At 43.4% G+C, this 19762-nt stretch overlaps 2 protein-coding genes across 2 annotated transcripts in view; both read right to left on the bottom strand.

Annotated features, from left to right (window-relative positions):
- The window catches only part of LOC126260510 (zinc finger protein GLI4), a 271568-nt gene that overhangs the window by 86840 nt on the left and 164966 nt on the right, over positions 1 to 19762 (bottom strand). Inside the window, exon 2 of the mRNA XM_049957841.1 lies at positions 18901 to 18977. The gene's annotated coding sequence lies outside the window, so the exon portion shown is untranslated. The remainder of the gene's footprint in view (positions 1 to 18900; positions 18978 to 19762) is intronic.
- The window catches only part of LOC126260509 (uncharacterized), a 93889-nt gene that overhangs the window by 37381 nt on the left and 36746 nt on the right, over positions 1 to 19762 (bottom strand). The window contains exon 3 of the mRNA XM_049957840.1: positions 901 to 1066. Coding sequence (XP_049813797.1) covers positions 901 to 1066 — 166 coding nt within the window. The remainder of the gene's footprint in view (positions 1 to 900; positions 1067 to 19762) is intronic.

Genomic DNA, 19762 nt, shown 5'->3' with positions numbered 1-19762 from the left:
AAGTGTTTTGGGTGACTTTATAATTGCGCGATATCTCCTATCTAGGCCATTAAATGGCAGCCATTACAATTTCCTAGCCAGAACATTACTATAATTGCTGGAGGACGTGCGACTCGCTACAAGATGGTGCGCCGTCACATTTCGGTAGACCTGTGCGTCTATACTCGAACAGATAGTTGCCAGAAAAGTGGTCCTGTACCGTGGTCTACTCTAAACATTTTCGGCGTGGGTTGAGATGCGCAACAAAACCGCTGTTGAACCATAAGAGGATCTAGCTGCCAAAATAGTAGCAACAGCAGGAGAAATTAAGTACAATCCTGCACTCTTCGTCGGTGTTAGAACATATGCTGCAAGTGTAAGCTTCATTTGAAGTCAATGGAGGCATTTTTGAACCTTCACTGTAATTGAAGTACTTGTATTGTGTTATTTACGGTAGATATTGCGTAAATAAGATTCGATGTCCTCACAAAATAGTGCCACACAGGAAAACATATTAGGAAAAGTACTTTCAGAGGTTGTTGGTTTAATCGATTTTCACCCGTAGAAAACTCTTTCTACATGTTAGAAAATACTCCGAGGAAAATGTGACAGCAGAGAAAAATATTTCTATTGATGACCCGAGCAACATCCCAGAGTTCGTCGGTTTTAATAATTTTCACCCGGGCCTGTATGTTACAGCTTGCAAAGCAATGCTCCACATATAGAGACAGCTAAATCCAGTCACAGTGTGCTCTTCTGATATCTAAGCATCAAAGAAAGCGGCGGCTCTACAGGACACGCCAAGTGCCCCTGGTGATGCAGCGCAGGCGCGCTTTCCGCAGCTAGCCGTGGGCGAGCTGTTATCTGCGGCAGCGCACAGCAGTATTTGCCGTGCGCCGCGCGCGATTACATACAGCTGACTGACGAACACGGGCGGCACCACCACCACCAGCAAACAGCAGCAGCAGCATGTAGCTCAACTCGGCGTCGCTGACCGACTCCCACGGTGGAGGCTTCCGCTCGGCCGCTTTGCGGAAAACATACCGCCAGGCGCAGCGACAGGCAAGGGCAAACCAAGGCGTGGCACCTGCCGACACCACATTCTGTCACTGCCTCCGGGAATAAACACATACGTCGGAGTTGCAGGGAAATTAACTTTGATCTGCAAATACACTGTGACAGCTTTCACGGGTAGCCATTCTGTAAAGTCGGTACCCCGCAAGTCATCATTTCGCGTGTAGCGATGGGTACTTTGCCTACCGCTAACATACACACATAAAAAAAAAGCTTTGCATCATCTCGGTTCCGAGAGTTCCGGATCCTGTACAGGAAACTAGAATAGAGATCAACATAATCATCATTTCCGCCCATTTTACTGCTCATGAAAACCACACATTGCATATTGTACCACCATACAGCGATACTTTCAGATGTGGTGGTCCAGACTGCTGCACACACAGATAAATCTAATACCCAGTAGCACGTCCTCTTGCGTTGATGCATGGCTATATTCGTCGTGACATACTATCCAAAAGTTCATTTAGGCACTGTTGGTCCAGATTGTCCCACTTCTCAACGGCGATTCGGCGTTGATCCATCACAGTGATTGAGTCGCCTAGAACTTAGAACTAATTAAACCTAACTAACCTAAGGACATCACACACATCCATGCCCGAGGCAGGATTCGAACCTGCGACCGTAGCGGTCGCTCGGTTCCAGACTGTAGCGCCTAGAACCGCACGGCCACTCCATCCGGCCTGTGATTGCACGAAAAGCATTATTCAACATGGTGGCGTTGCTGTCATGGTTCCTCCGAGCCATAATCCATAGGCAGCGGGCATCCACTGCAGTAGCAGCCCTTGGGCGGCCTGAGCGAAGCATGTCATCGACAGTTCCCGTCTCTCTGTATCTCCTCCATGCCCGAACAACATCGCTTTGGTTCACTCCGAGACGCCTGAACACTTACCTTCTTGAGAGCCCTTCCTGGCACAAAGTAATAATGCGGACGCGATCGAAACGCGGTACTTGACCGTCTAGGCATGGTTGACCTACAGACAACAGTAGACGTGTACCTCCTTCCTGGTGGAATGACGAACTGATCGGCTGTCTGACACCTTCCGTCTAATAGGCGCTGCTCATGCATGGTTGTTTACATCTTTGGGCGGGTTTAGTGACATTTCTGAACAGTGAAAGGGACTGTGTCTGTGGTACAATCTCTAAAGTTAACAACTATTTTCAGAAGTTCCGGGAACCGGGGTGATGCAAAACTTCTTTTGATGTGTGTATTACGTCCTTTCCTGTCTCGCTAATGAATCGTCATTACGGTTATGATACCGTGCTTCGGCAAAGACTCTCCGCAGCAGCGAGCCTCGCGAGTCTCGTCTTGCGGGGCGCGTAAGGTTGGTAGCACATTCAAGTCTAGCCGCTATGTAATCTGTGGAGCTGCTGTGGTAGGGTGGGGGGTAATAGTGTTGCGTGTGCATGACATTTCGGACATCATGTACGGAGTCTTACAAAAGCTGTGAGGAGATTATCGCAAGAGGCTACAGTTTCTCGTACGACCGTAAGACCGTAACCAAAGAATTGGGGATTTATCCGCATAAAATTACTGCTGTGCAACGATTTTATTGTATGGGCCATGCAAAACGAGTAGCGTATTGTGAATGGTTTCAGCGCTTAGTTAAGCGACATGGAGTTGCTGTGTTAGATCGACCTTTTTGACTGATGAAGACTTGATTCAATCTATGTGCCTGTAAAATTCCGAAAATTCACGAGTGTGGTAATCAGAAAATCCACATGCCCTAAGACAAACGCCATTGCACGCACAGAAAACCTGAATGTTGATTGCCATAACGCGTGCGCGAATTATAGGGCCTGTCTTTCTCGATACTACCGTCACTTCCCATGTCTATTGTTCCTAGATAATTTATCCATTTATTGCCCTGCTGAATGAAAATGAGATCAGTCATTTTTTCAACAAGACATCGCTACTGCTTATACAGCATACCAGTCCCTACGACTTTTAGATAAAATCTTTGGAGACAAAGTAATTACGAAAGATCTGGGGCCCCACGCTCACCGGATCTGTCTCCACCCGACTATTTCCCCAGGGGTGCGACTAAAATATTTGCGCTTCAAAATAACCCCCAACACAGCAAGCGAACTGAAGACAGTGATGATTGATTATCTGCATTCGATTGCATGTGAAACATTGGTGCAGGTGTTCGCAAATAAATATAAACATGATGAACTATGCCTTCAAGGAAGAGGAAATCATTTCCAGCACCTACTGCTATATTGAGGAGTACAGGGTATTTAATTGTAATTGATATCATTAATAGCATAATATAACTGATCTATTTTATTAATATAATTAATTAATTTCATCGCAAGCCTATTTGAAGGTATTTCAGCGACTTGCTCAGATGAAATTATTAGGACAACACCAACATCCAGTCCCGAGCGAGGAAAATCTCAGACTCGGCCGGAAATCGAATCGGGAACCCCACGGTGTAAAGGCAGCGACGCCGATAACCGGACCACGAGATACGGACAGCGCCTCCAGAAAAGGCTCAAAGTCACGCAAATGTGGTGAAAAGTACGATTCGGGATGCTGCCCCCGTTGGCGCGAAATATTTATTGAAAGATTAGTATGCTGCAATATAGAATGACGTATTTGTTTGCGGAGGCCGAATGTAAGCAAATTGATCAGTCGTTAACTGACAGTGTGAACAGTGTGATTGTCGTGTACTCTGAATTGACCTTAAGCCGAAATAGCGACGTTCTGATAAACTCGTGATGTATTAAATCCAGTGTTAACCACAAACTGTTTAATTTCAAAATCTCTTTTTACCATAGTACGTTTATTGAGTTACTGACACTGAAAAGTGGTAGTACCAGATGGAGAGGACACGTGTCACATACGTATCCAGTTATATAAGATATTGTAGGAACACATGTACCTCGGGAGTACGCTGGCTCGAACTACAGGAACAACTAGTCCGATAAAGAAATAATACGACAGCAAACAACAGGTCAAGCAAATGAAGTTTATAAAATCGTCAAAGGTCAGTCAACTTACAAAGCCAGTGTCTCGACGAACCTGAGGACGAGTCTTACACAGAACCATATTATTATAGGAATGAACATGAGGGGAAGAAGTCCTGTGGCCATGCGTCGAAACAGACACTTCCTGTGATACGGGAGATTCTACTTTCGTCAAGAAGGGCGATTACCCACTGGAGTAGACTTTCTTCCTGTTAACGTTCGTCGCTCATTTCTTTTTGCTTCTATTCGTTTCTGCAGTTGGACATTTTCTTCTTACTTTAAGATTTAGGAGATATGCTCGTCTTACATCTTCCCCCCCATGAACCATGGACCTTGCCGTTGGTGGGGAGGCTTGCGTGCCTCAGCGATACAGATAGCCGTACCGTAGGTACAACCACAACGGAGGGGTAGCTGTTGAGAGGCCAGACAAACGTGTGGCTCCTGAAGAGGGGAGCATCCTTTTCAGTAGTTGCAAGGGCAACAGTCCGGATGATTGACTGATCTGGCCTTGTAACAATAACCAAAACGGCCTTGCTGTGCTGGTACTGCGAACGGCTGAAAGCAAGGGGAAACTACGGCCGTAATTTTTCCCGAGGGCATGCAGCTTTACTGTATGATTAAATGATGATGGCGTCCTCTTGGGTAAAATATTCCGGAGGTAAAATAGTCCCCCATTCGGATCTCCGGGCGGGGACTACTCAAGAGGATGTCGTTATCAGGAGAAAGAAAACTGGCGTTCTACCGATCGGAGCGTGTAATGTCAGGTCCCTTAATCGGGCAGGTAGGTTAGAAAATTTGAAAAGGGAAATGGATAGGTTAAAGTTAGATATAGTGGGAATTAGTGAAGTTCGGTGGCAGGAGGAACAAGGGTTATAAACACAAAGTAAAATAGGGGTAATGCAGGAGTAGGTTTAATAATGAATAGGAAAATAGAAACGCGGGTAAGCTACTACAAACAGCTTAGTGAACGCATTACTGTGGCCAAGATAGATACGAAGCCCACACCTACTACAGTAGTACAAGTTTATATGCCAACTAGCTCTGCAGATGACGAAGAAATTGAAGAAATGTATGATGAAATAAAAGAAATTATTCAGATAGTGAAGGGAGACGAAAATTTAATAGTCATGGGTGACTGGAATTCGAGTGTAGGAAAAGGGAGAGAAGGAAACGTAGTAGGTGGATATGGATTGGGGCTAACAAGGGAACCTCCCCATCGCACCCCCCTCAGATTTAGTTATAATTTGGCACAGTGGATAGGCCTTGAAAAGCTGAACACAGATCAATCGAGAAAACAGGAAGAAGTTGTTTGGAACTATGAAAAAATAAGCAAAATATACAAACTGAGTAGTCCATGTGCAACATAAGCAATATCAAGGATGATGTAGGCACAGGAGTGCTGTGGTCCCGTGGTTAGCGTGAGCAGCTGCAGAACAAGAGGTCCTTGGTTCAAGTCTTCCCTCCAGTACAAAATTTTAACTTTTTATTTTCAGACAATTATCAGAGTTCAGGCACTCACCCATAATCAACTTCGCTCTCCAAAATTCCAGGACATGTTCAGATTTGCTTGGACATATGTAGGATTTGACGGTCTACACACGGAAAAATTTGAAAACGTGAAAAAAAAAAAATGTTTTGACAGAGCACAGAGAAAACTGTGAAACTGTTGCATTCATTTGTTGCAGTTTATGTGACACACTCTTATGTTTTCATCACTTTTTTGGGAGTGATTATCACATCCACAAGAAAACCTAAATCGGGCAAGGTAGAAGAATCTTTTTACCCATTCGCCAATTGTGCAAGTTGGGTGGATCGACAACATATTCCTGTCATGTGACGCACATGCCGTCACCAGTGTCGTATAGAAATTATCAGACGTGTTTTCCTGGATCAAATGTTTTCGGTCCCCATTGGAGTGGCACGTCCTTTCGTCTAATCGCACGGTTTTGCGGTGCGGTCGCAAAACACAGACACTAAACTTATTACAGTGAACAGAGACGTCGATGAACGAACGGACAGATCATAACTTTGCAAAAATGAAGTAACTAAATTTTTCGCTCGAGGGTAGACTTGAACCAATGACCTCTCGCTCCGCAGCTGCTCACGCTAACCACGGGACCACGGCGCTCCTAAGCCCGAATTATCCTTAATGTTGCCTATGTTGCCCATGGACTACTCAGTTTGTATATTTTGCTTATTTTTTCATAGTTCCACACAACTTCTTCCTGTTTTCTCGATTGATCTGTATTCAGTTTTTCAAGGCCTATCCGCTGTGCCAAATTGTAACTAAATCTGAGGGGGGTGCGATGGGGAGGTTCCCTTGTAAGAAATGAAAGAGGAAGCCGCCTGGTAGAATTTTGCACACAGCACAACTTAATCATAGCTAACACTTGGTTTAAGAATCATGAAAGAAGGTTGTATACATGGAAGAACCCTGGAGATACTAAAAGGTATCAGATAGATTATATAATGGTAAGACAGAGATTTAGGAACCAGGTTTTAAATTGTAGGACATTTCCAGGGGCAGATGTGGACTGACTACAATCTATTGGTTATGACCTGTAGATTAAAACTGAAGAAACTGCAAAATGGTGGGAATTTAAGGAGATGGGACCTGGATAAACTGAAAGAACCAGAGGTTGTACAGAGTTTCAGGGAGAGCATTAGGGAACAATTGACAGGAATGGTGGAAAGAAATACAGTAGAAGAAGAATGGGTAGCTCTGAGGGATGAAGTAGTGAAGGCAGCAGAGGATCAAATAGGTAAAAAGACAAGGGCTAGTAGAAATCCTTGGGTAACAGAAGAAATATTGAATTTAACTGATGAAAGGATAAAATATAAAAATGCAGTAAATGAAGCAGACAAAAAGGAATACAAACGTCTCAAAAATGAGATCGACAGGAAGTGCAAAATGGCTGAGCAGGGATGGCTAGAGGACAAATGTAAGGATGTAGAGGCTTATCTTACTAGGGGTAAGGTAGATACTGCCTACAGGAAAATTAAAGAGACCTTTGGAGATAAGAGAACCACTTGTATGAATATCAAGAGCTCAGATGGAAACCCAGTTCTAAGCAAAGAAGGGAAAGCAGAAAGGTGGAAGGAGTATATAGATGGTCTATACAAGGGCGATGTACTTGAGGACAATATTATGGAAATGGAAGAGGATGTAGATGAAGATGAAATGGGAGATACGATACTGCGTGAAGAGTTTGACAGAGCACTGAAAGACCTGAATCGAAACAAGGCCTCCGGAGTAGACAACATTCCATTGGAACTAATGGCGGCCTTGGGAGAGCCAGTCCTGACAAAACTCTACCGTCTGGTGAGCAAGATGTATGAAACAGGCGAAATACCCACAGACTTCAAGAAGAATATAATAATTCCAATCCCAAAGAAAGCAGGTGTTGAAAATTGTGAAAATTACCGAACTATCAGTTTAATAAGCCACGGCTGCAAAATACTAACGCGAATTCTTTACAGACGAATGGAAAAACTAGTAGAAGCCGACCTCGGGGAAGATCAGTTTGGATTCCGTAGAAATACTGGAACACGTGAGGCAATACTGACCTTACGACTTATCTTAGAAGAAAGATTAAGGAAAGGCAAACCTACGTTTCTAGCATTTGTAGACTTAGAGAAAGCTTTTGACAATGTTAACTGGAATACTCTCTTTCAAATTCTAAAGGTGGCAGGGGTAAAATACAGGGAGCGAAAGGCTATTTACAATTTGTACAGAAACCAGATGGCAGTTATAAGAGTCGAGGGACATGAAAGGGAAGCAGTGGTTGGGAAGGGAGTAAGACAGGGTTGTAGCCTCTCTCCGATGTTATTTAATCTGTATATTGAGCAAGCAGTAAAGGAAACAAAAGAAAAATTCGGAGTAGGTATTAAAATCCATGGAGAAGAAATAAAAACTTTGAGGTTTGCCGATGACATTGTAATTCTGTCAGAGACAGCAAAGGACTTGGAAGAGCAGTTGAACGGAATGGATGGTGTCTTGAAGGGAGGATATAAGATGAACATCAACAAAAGCAAAACGAGGATAATGGAATGTAGTCGAATTAAGTCGGGTGATGTTGAGGGAATTAGATTAGGAAATGAGACACTGAAAGTAGTAAAGGAGTTTTGCTATTTGTGGAGCAAAATAACTGATGATGGTCGAAGTAGAGAGGATATAAAATATAGACTGGCAATGGCAAGGAAAGCGTTTCTGAAGAAGAGGAATTTGTTAACATCGAGTATAGATTTAAGTGTCAGGAAGTCATTTCTGAAAATATTTGTATGGAGTGTAGCCATGTATGGAAGTGAAACATGGACGGTAAATAGTTTGGACAAGAAGAGAATAGAAGCTTTCGAAATGTGGTGCTACAGAAGAATGCTGAAGATTAGATGGGTAGATCAACATAACTAATGAGGAGGTACTGAATAGGATTGGGGAGAAGAGGAGTTTGTGGCACAACTTGACCAGAAGAAGGGATCGGTTGGTAGGACATGTTCTGAGGCATCAAGGGATCACCAATTTAGTATTGGAGGGCAGCGTGGAGGGTAAAAATCGTAGGGGGAGACCAAGAGATGAATACACTAAGCAGATTCAGAAGGATGTAGGTTGCAGTAGGTACTGGGAGATGAAGAAGCTTTCACAGGATAGAGTAGCATGGAGAGCTGCATCAAACCAGTCTCAGGACTGAAGACGACAACAACAACAACATCTTCTCGTTCTCCTGAGAGCTTGTACTTGTTTTCAATGACTAGAATTGTGTTTTCTTCCATACGTTTAAAATTTGGCCTCCATTTCTCCATATATTTTTTCCAACTTTGTCGTTTAAGTTAAATGTACCTAATTACACTCGCGTATTCTCATTTCTTCTAAGGTCTCTCCTTAAGCAACCTTTGACAGATCTTAAAAACCTGATTTCAGCCGATTGTATGCTTTTGTTTTCTTTTTTTCACTAGCATAAAGCAAGACAGGTACAGCTGATGTTTTATAAAGCTTTAATTTTGTGTCTTTCCCCGAATTGTTCCTTAAAATTTTATATCCCGTCTTGTTCTTTAAAATTTTATTTATAGTCTTATACATTTATTGTAATTTATTGATTTTATTCTGTACATTGTTATCTCTAAGCTGGTCGTAGGTTGTGTTCCAAAGGTGAACAGCATAGAGACAGAAGTGATGACACTTTCTGCAGGACCTGAGCATCACTTTTCAGGACAATGGTCAAGCACGTACAGTGCAAGCTGCTACTGATTTGTTTGACTGATGGGGCTGCTAAGTGCTATACCACCTACAGCACTGCCCTGACTTAAGCCCTCGTGAGTTCAACTTTATTTCTAAACTGAAGGAAACACTTCACAGCATTCGCTTTAGAACTGCTACAGATTCGTCGGGCAACAGACCGCGCCGCTGGAACTGTCAACACAACTGACACTGCTAAGAGTGTCCTAAGACGTCCACATCGCTGGCAACGGGTTATATACAATGCTGGTGTCTACATTGAAGGTCAGTAAAACTTTGAATCACGTATCTATTTTGAACGAGCTGTAAATAAATAGTTGCCACTATTAAACTTCCAACCCTCGTACATGCCGGCGGTACGGAGTGACACCTGTCTTTCAGAAGATGAGGGAAAGTCGTCTTCGGTGATATGGCAAATACGTCGACCAGACCAAGACACAACATCAGAATGCGGGTTTTCGTTAAAAGTCAGTGGTAAACGATCTGTCGGGAAGACCGAGGCAACGCGGGCTAGAGACCCTCCACATAGACCTCAAAACAGCGGACCTCCACCCTGACCAAGAACAAGATCGCAAGTGGATACAGAAAGCCAGAAGAACGGACCCCGTTACATTGCGGGTCAAACACACTGAGGAGGAGGAGGAGGAGGAGGAGGAGGAGGAGGAGGAGGAGGAGGAAGATGAAGAAGAAGCAAAATCATAGCAGAACTAGAACTGCAGGTGACTAAGGAAGCGAAAGATAACAAAAAACGGGAATTTTGTTACTCAGAAAGAGCATTAAATGAAATTGTTTTTGTGTACGTTATTACTGCTTTTAAAGGTACGTATCATATTAATCATCGGCATCCCCTATTTACTTTCTAAGCACCGTCATTTGGCACATCCCTGCTGTGGTGCATCATTTCTCGCTAACTGGTACACCGCAATAGTTCGTTTCTTTGATATCTGCACGGACATTTCAGTGTTTTATATCTTTTAAAACTAATTAACTGCGTGATCATGCTTTGAAGACTACGTCAACGGTGTCATTCGGATGCAGGAAGTTGTTAACACACCGCTCTCGCAGTCACACTCAGTTTTCCTATCTTGGAACTGCTGCGTTTCATGTTAGGAATTCCTCTGTTAGCTTCGTATGAGTCCCACGAGGCTGCATACACTGTGCTCTAGTACAAGCCAACTAAAAATGGATCGCTGGTAACCCCTGGAGTCCTCCACACCGAAGACACGTCGACTGCACAGCTACAGTGACGGACGTTTTATATCTCGCCGTGTCACTACTTTGTATGCGAGGGTGTTTCAGCAATTTATCTTAATGGACCAAATACCCAGAAGCTGATCTGAAAAAATGATTGCGGAAAATAGCCCCTGCAATTGCTGCCAGAATAAATGAAGTGTAACGCGTATAGCTGACTTTAAAAATATTTTAGTTAAGTGTAAAAGCAGACATTTCATGATGGAACATTATTGTTCATTTTAGTGGCTAGGGAACCGATTGCAGAGATAAAAAAATAACAGGAATGTGCTAAGAGATGGTTACCCCGACATCATGCCACGAGACCTTAACCAGTGGTTTAGGAATGCACGTACCCAGATGGAAATTGACATTGTAAACCCATACTGAGCTAACTGCAACTGTAACATCCTACATAATTTCTGCAATAATTCGAAGACACATGACTCTGTGAGACCTGATATGAGAGACATCCCAGGAACGAAATTCGCACGGAAATTTGAGATTGACAGTTGATTGCATTGGCAGCGTCGCTGTTAGTGATGTAGTAGCGACCGCTGAACTACGGGAGCTTCAGTACAAATAAGGAGTAAACGTGAAAGCAGCAGCTACGATAGCTTAAAAGACAGAACGTATATCGAACTGCAATGCGTAGAACCACGTTAAATAAAAAATGAAAACGAAAAACAAAAAACAGTCAACGCTATACACACAAGTGATTTGGTTGGAATGCAACTGATAGTTCTAAAACCTGTTAACTGACTAGCGGTCAGCCGATGATCGTGTATATCGATAGGCGACACACAATCTCGTAGTGGAGAAAGACGGAATAGGGTTCACCATGGACAATTGTGCTACCTCCGCAGAAGAATAGTGACAGGTCAAAAGATGACTGGCAGCTGTCTTTTACGCTACATCCTGCGAAATGAGATACGCGTATCTTGCACTCGCTATTGCGACTATCTAGGCTCAGAACCACTTACATCTTACATTACAGAGCAGTCACGACTACAGACAGTAAGTGCCATACTGGTCACAGCTAGTATTATTTCCCCACCAATCGGGCTTCAATTTGCCGATCCCTGACCCTCGCATACGCACTTCCATTACTGTGTGGTGAGCTACAGCTGCAGAGGCCCATCGATCAGTGCCGCGGAATGCCGTGTCGTTGAGATGTGACGCAAATCCGCCTCTTAAGTATTTATGATTCTCTCTTGACTCAACGTTGTATGGAGGGCAACTCATTTTTGTCATACTTGCTAGGCTGCTCTGACACTGCAGTCCGCATGGAAGAAAACCGATCTCACTCAGATCTGGTCGTCGGGACGGCTGGTATCGTGTGTGAAAGAGACTAATACTCTCAAGCGCCAGCGACCTGCTAGGAGGCAACCGAGAGAACATCTTTCGTTCAGTGGAGTGTCAAGTGAAAGTAATGGACTGCTGGTCGGAGGGCGCCGCCCGTGAATATCTGTCAGCAGCATTCTTGCATAACGCCGGTAAGGACGTCGTCATACTTCATGATTCATACACGGTATAATCAGTTTCATTTCTCTGGCTTCATTATTTATGAGAGCTGTAGTTTTATCACTGGTCATTCAGAGGGAACACCACATCGAGGGAATGTAATACGCATGCTCGTACCAATAAACTGTTGCGTATATAACGTAAGAGGTAGGTGCGACAACAAATTTCACAACCATGAAAAGCTGTGTATGTGTGTGTTCAAATGGTTCAAATGGCTCTGAGCACTATGGGACTTAACATCTATGGTCATCAGTCCCCTAGAACTTAGAACTACTTAAACCTAACTAAACTAAGAACATCACACAACACCCAGTCATCAGGAAGCAGAGAATGTGTGTGTGTGTGTGTGTGTTTGTGTGTGTGGGGGGGGGGGGGGGTAGGGGTTCGTGTGCGAACCGTCTTCTCTAATACAGGGTGTTACAAAAAGGTACGGCCAAACTTTCAGGAAACATTCCTCACACACAAATAAAGAAAATATGTTATGTGGACATGTGTCCGGAAACGCTTAATTTCCATGTTAGAGCTCATTTTAGTTTCGTCAGTATGTACTGTACATCCTCGATTCACCGCCAGTTGGCCCAATTGAAGGAAGGTAATGTTGACTTCGGTGCTTGTGATGACATGCGACTCATTGCTCTACAGTACTAGCATCAAGCACATCATTACGTAGCATCAACAGGTTAGTGTTCATCACGAACGTGGTTTTGCAGTCAGTGCAATGTTTACAAATGCGGGGTTGGCAGATGCCCATTTGATGTATGGATTAGCAGGGGGCAATAGCCGTGGCGCGGTACGTTTGTATCGAGACAGATTTCCAGAACTAAGGTGTCCCGACAGGAAGACGCTCGAAGCACGGAACATTCCAGCCTATGACTCGCGACTGGGGAAGACCTAGAACGACGAGGACACCTGAAATGGACGAGGCAATTCTTCGTGCAGTTAATGATAACCCTAATGACAGCGTCAGAGAAGTTGCTGCTGTACAAGGTAACGTTGACCACGTCACTGTATGGAGAGTGCTACGGGAGAACCAGATGTTTCCGTACCATGTACAGCGTGTGCAGGCACTATCAGCAGCTGATTGGCCTCCACGGGTACACTTCTGCGAATGGTTCCTCCAACAATGTGTCAATCCTCATTTCAGTGCAAATGTTCTCTTTGCGGATGAGGCTTCATTCCAACGTGATCAAAATGTAAATTTTCACAATCAACATGTGTGGGCTGACGAGAATCCGCACGCAATTGTGCAATCACGTCATCAACACAGATTTCCTGTGAACGTTTGGGCAGGCATTGTTGGTGATGTCTTGATTGGGCCCCATGCTCTTCCACCTACGCTCAATGGAGCACGTTATCATGATTTCATGCGGGATACCCTACCTGTGCTGCTAGAACATGTGCCTTTACAAGTACAACACAACATGTGGTTCATGCACGATGGAGCTCCTGCACATTTCAGTCGAAGTGTTCGTACGCTTCTCAACAACAGATTCGGTGACCGATGGATTGGTAGAGGCGGACCAATTCCATGGCCTCCACGCTCTCCTGACCTCAATCCTCTTGACTTTCATTTATGGGGGCATTTGAAAGCTCTTGTCTACGTAACCCCGGTACCAAATGTGTGTGAGGAATGTTTCCTGAAAGTTTGGCCGTACCTTTTTGTAACACCCTGTATACACAGCGACTCTTTATAACCATCGACGGGGCAATGGCATTAGGTCATGTACAGAAAATACGAAACTTTTGAAAAGCGTTTGCTTGCAACGTTGGTTCCGACATTGTCAATAGTACTATCTTACGCACCCAGGGGTGTCGCAAGTAAAAGACTCTGAATTACACAGTACTTCAACATTTCCCGACAGAGAGAAGGGGTTAGTGCACTTTCAGAACTGATACAATTTTCAAGTATTATCTAGAAACCGCCGTTACCGGAAAAAACTAAGCTGTTGACAATGGGTGCATAAAATTGCATACAGCATCAGTCTGATCAATATGAGAGTGGAACAACTACTGTCAAATGTCCTGCTGTTCGCACAGCCTTAGCGAGGAAGGGCAAGAGGGGTTACACTGTGCCAATCTATTATGCAAAGTGAAGCACTGTCTATCTGAGGTAACGTTTTGGGTTTTATATTCTTGGGCATCTTAGAAAATACTGTGCAACGATTGGGTTTTGTGTTTCCTAACCAAAACGTATATTAAAAAACACATTACTTGAAGGGTTACAATGCAGCATACGTGGTAGGAATTGTAGCCTTTTGTCTTCATTTTTGCCGACCACAAGCCAATATTAGCCGATACTCACTCTGTCTATATTCTGTAATTAATCATATTTTTGTGCGTTCTGACATCATTTGTGATATTTTTAAAGATGTTTTCCTCTCATATTTCTTGGTATTACGTTATTTCGTACTTTAGGGTCAAGGCAAACATCGACTGAGCGTTGAAGCATACCGATTTTATATGCACTTGTGACGAAGCGATATGAAAAATGAAAAATTAAATGTTAACATTTTACGCAATTTTTATATTAAAAGGGGCTAATGACGAAGAAGAGAGTTGATGCTTTTTAGAAGACGGGTAACTTTAGAATGTCAGTGTTTGTACTGTTTCTAAATGACTGACATGTGAAATTACTACCAAATGAAACTAGTGTTGAAGTACATCCTGGTACAATATAAAGCGAAGTTTAGGTCAGTAAGTGTAGTAAACTGTATACCAAGTCACGACTAAGTGAAACGCGACAGTACACTAAGCAATTTTTCAAAGCACTGTCATACGTAAAATTCGATTAAATTTCAGACGGAAACAGTCCGAACGTTTCCTCACTGTAAACCTTACTTCTTGTTGGAGAGGTATTCTTTTTGCACTCTCATAACTAAAATGACGATGAATGCGTGAGAGTCTAATTGACGTGCGAGCAGTGTGCAGCGCTTGTATAGCTTTGTTTCCAGACGAACACGACACACCGTAATCTACTAGACTCCACATACGAATACTTTTGGCTGCTGTTTACAGAGATCTACACACGATCTCACTCTTTCCGCCGCTTCCGCGCGGATCACTGGCCCCCCCAGTTTGTCTTAACTAAATAAATCGAGGACGCAAACTGCCTCTTAGAAACAAATGACTGTTTCACTAATTTAATACTAACGCAGCAGCAAAATTCAATCAACACTACTCCTTTATTTTTTCCTCGTACGATGGAAATGGTGGGAGGGGTAACCTGTTTGACGGAGGCGGCGAGAAGAAACCTGTGCGGGCTAACCAAGCCGTCCTGACTACATCCTCTCCCCCCCCCCCCCCATTATGCTTCATCCTCTCGCTTATAATTCCCTCGGGGTTTCCAGGCATCGGAACGCGTCTTTATTTATCGAGGCGCCACTCGATTTGAAATTCATAAGCCATAAATAGTAAACCTGGCTAACACCACTGACCACCACGAGTTCTCAAACCCTAGGCTCGCAAAGAAACTCTAGAGAAAAACAAATTCTTCAATTAAAGAATCATTAACGGAAGTTTCAGCACTCTGGTGCAGTACTGTTTTTTAATTTTTATTTCTGCGACAATGATTTTATATCAGCTGGTCTGCCTCATGTATACTTTTATCCAAATGATTTATATATGTTAAGCTACATTCAGGTATTTGGTACTGTACTAATAGCAATGTATATAGTGTAACTCATGTAAGCCCTCCCTCAAACCTGTCGTGTTACGCCGGTCTCTAGTAAAGAGTGTTTAAGCGATCTTGGCTTTTGAATTATTTCTACAACAGAGTGATCGCCCCACAACACACTATGTGTTCACTGATAAATCTTTCAATTTTGATCTAAAGAAGGGTTAGAAATGCCTTTGTTCTCAGTTTTGGCCATGTTGGTAAAAATTTTGCAATTTTGGCCAGATTTTCAGGATTCTGGCTCAGTCTTCAGCAGATGAAATATCTGCTAAAGCAAGACATCTTGTCATTATCGATATTCCTGAAGCAGGAAAGTTTTTGGGCACAAGACACGTGCGTTACTTCTGTTTCTTAAGTTACAGAAAGTGACTAAAACTTCCAGCTGGAGAGAAACGCAAGTGTATCTCTTTGTGTGACCCCGCACTTTTGCCTGGTGGTCACGAGACAGACCCAAACTATCCAGGATGGATTGTGCTGCATGCTGTGGGTACTGGAACATCCATATTCTTATAAGTCTTTCGCGAAAGGCCTTTGATCGTTTCTATTATTCGTGTTATCAGTCAAAATTAAAGGCACATTCTGAGTGCACTATGGTCGCAGAATTTAGATTAGTTGGTTTTCGTGAATCTTATCGTGCGTAAAGGACCATATTACATCCCTTATTCTTTCTTCGTATTGTCTTACGCTCTTACAAAGTTTCGAGATGATCGACTTTTTGCGATAAATCTCATTTAATGCACCTATACAGAGTATTCAAAAATTCAGTGCCCCAACTAACAGGGATGCTAGAGGAGACAGAAACAAATATACGAGGGTTGTTTTTTAAGTAAGGGCCGTTCGCGCGGACGCCGGAACAAGCCACCGCGCCACTTGCCGGCATCCTTCCCGTTCACACTGATGCAAGTTGCAGCTCTGTAGCTGACGTGTACGCATCGCTGTGCTACTTTATAATGTTTACGATTATTGAATCGCCCGCCGCGTGTGAGATACGGTCAGTGATACGTTTTTTGACCGCGAGAAGCCTATCAGCTGCAGAAATTCATCGTCAGTTAACAGAAGTTTATGGCTTGAAACCAATGAGTGAAGGTAAAGTGCGTCGATGGGTTAGAGAGTTTAAAAATGGCCGTCAAAACGTCCATGACGAAGAACGCTCAGGCCGGCAATCTGTGATCACTGATGATTTGGTGGCTGCAGTCGAAACAAAGATTCGTGAGGACAGAAGATTCACAATTTCCACTCTTTCTTTGGAATTTCCACAAGTTTCAAGATCGGTTTTGTACAAAATTGTGTCTGAAAACCTAAACTTTAAGAAACTGTGTTCTCGGTGGGTACCCAGACTCCTCACAGAGGACCACAAAGGAAAAGATTTGTCACTTCATTGGACTTTTTGATTCGTTACGAGGAAGAATGGGATGACATGTTGAGTCAAATTGTCACTGGAGATGAAACATGTGTATCCCATATCACTCCCGAAAGCAAGCGACAATCGATGGAATGGCGACACACAACCTCACCCGTCAAGGTCAAAGCCAAACAGACGCTGTCAAAGCGCAAGGTTATGGCAACTGTGTTCTGGGACCGGCGCGGTGTTTTGCTAGTGGACTTTATGCCACGAGGAACGACAATCAACTCATGCCTACTGTGCAACTCTAAAGAAGCTCCGCAGAGCAATTCAAAACGAAAGGCGCGGCATGCTGACAAAAGGAGTTTTGCTCCTGCACGATAACGCTAGGCCTCACACCTCTCAAAAGACTCGGGATTTGATTGATTCTTTTGGCTGGGAAGATTTGAACCATGCACCATACAGCCCCGACCTTGCTCCTAACGATTTTCACCTTTTCCGGTACCTGAAACACCATCTTGGCGGGCAGCGCTTTAATGACGACGATGAAGTGAAAGCGGCCGTGAACTCTTGGCTGTCGGAGCAGGCGGCCGAATTCTTTGAAGAGGGAATTAAAAACTTATTTGTACGGTATGACAAGTGCTTAAATAAACAAGGAAACTATGTAGAAAAATAGGTAAAAGTGTGTAGAATCAGAAAAATAAAAGTTTTTTTACAAAAGTATTTGTATCTTTTTTAAAAATAAAAATGGCCGTTACTTAAAAAACAACCCTCGTATTTCGTACAGCAACCATGTGTCGGAAACCCATATTGCGTGAGCACGTTGTTACACCACTGTTAGTTTCAGATACGTAGCATGCTGTAATGTCATGTTATTCGACACTGAGTTGGTAAAAGGTGGGTATCTCTAGTGCCTGCATGACAGTTGCAGCGTCTACACATGCGGAGATTTGCGACAGATACACATTGCTTACGGTGCGGCTGAAGGCAGGAGGAGGATTGAGGTTTCAGCATGGTGGTGCCCCAGAGCACACTGCACGACCATTTGGAGCAGTAATACCCTGTACTTTTGGAGCTGCCGGTAGGGACTTACGCGTTTGCTTTCAAGATCCCCGAATTTCACCCCATCAGACTTCTTTCTCTGGGGCTACGCGGGAGCCATCTGTTGACTAGGAGGCGGAATTGGTTACAAGAATTCTTGCATCGGCCACACAAATATCGAACACACTACGCATTTTCCAGCGAACACGGGACTCCCTGCTACGTCGATACCGGTTCTGCGTTGAGGTTAAAGGCACTCATTTTGAACATTTATTGCAATGTAATAAGGATCAAAACAATACAGCAATGAAGAATATTGAACATCGTTTTATTCCCAGTCACACATAACAACCTTCTGGATACTCAGTACTCCAACAATATGCGTTTCCGGCACACGATTTCCGTACGAAATATATTTTTATCTCTTAGTTTGGGCACTGAATTTTCGAACACCCTGCATACCATCTGATATTGCTGAGGTAGTGTAATTATGTAGGTTTAAACGTCGCATTAAATAGCAGAACTGCCAATGTTTCGGCGTCAGTGGAGAAGCCTCCTTCAGCGTCATGTACTCACCGGTACGAAGAGTGTGGGGCTGTGCGCCGGGAGGCTGGATACTCAGTACTCCAACAATATGCGTTTCCGGCACACGATTTCCGTACGAAATATATTTTTATCTCTTAGTTTGGGCACTGAATTTTCGAACACCCTGCATACCATCTGATATTGCTGAGGTAGTGTAATTATGTAGGTTTAAACGTCGCATTAAATAGCAGAACTGCCAATGTTTCGGCGTCAGTGGAGAAGCCTCCTTCAGCGTCATGTACTCACCGGTACGAAGAGTGTGGGGCTGTGCGCCGGGAGGCTCAGCCCATGGACGGCGCTCCGCCGTCAGCGCTCACTGCTGCCTGCAACAACACACCACGCTCCAGTTAGCAGTTTCTCAACATCACTTTTTACTCAAAATGGTCGTTCTTCACGGACACACAAGACAGGAAATAATGTTCAACACTATACAGTAACGCTTAGAGACAAAATAGTACAAAAAAAATTCTTTGGCTTTCATCAGCCTATACTGAAGACGTTCGCACTCAAAATTTCTTCCTTTCTCCCTCAAACGTTCATTTAATATTACCGGTAGTACGTTGATTTCTTCAATTCATCTCCTTGCTTGTTGCTTTTGTGAATAGGAAAGCGAATGGTGTCTATATATACAACAAGTAAGGGAGGCACAGACGTCCTAATAGAATCTTTTGCACTAAACTATGCATTATTACCGACAGGGCGTCAATTTTCCATCTGTTTATGATAGTTAATAAAACTGAAAAAATGTGCTCTTCATTCTCTCAATTTCTAGTCCCAAAAAACGAGGCATATATCATTACGATGCTAATAGAATATCCGGTAAGTTGTGCAAAATCCATTTATGTCGGATACACGGGTAATAATACGAAATTCCTGGCCCGTCGTGTGACCAGCAATACACAACACTGTAAAATAATGTTTTGATGTGGAATTCCTTTGCCGCGATTTTGTTAATGGTGTAGTATTGTGTTGGGTAAAATTCTAAAAACTCTCCCGCCAGTTTTTTAACTGTATGTGATTCGAGGTTGCTGATGAGATTAGTAAACGAATTGCGATTGTCATGGCGAGTTACCGATTATCTTTTTCTGTATCATTATGTGCCGCGAGT

The sequence above is a fragment of the Schistocerca nitens genome, chromosome 5 (assembly GCF_023898315.1).
Source record: "Schistocerca nitens isolate TAMUIC-IGC-003100 chromosome 5, iqSchNite1.1, whole genome shotgun sequence".
Taxonomy (NCBI): domain Eukaryota; kingdom Metazoa; phylum Arthropoda; class Insecta; order Orthoptera; family Acrididae; genus Schistocerca; species Schistocerca nitens.
This window is presented reverse-complemented; position numbering and strand designations above follow the sequence as displayed.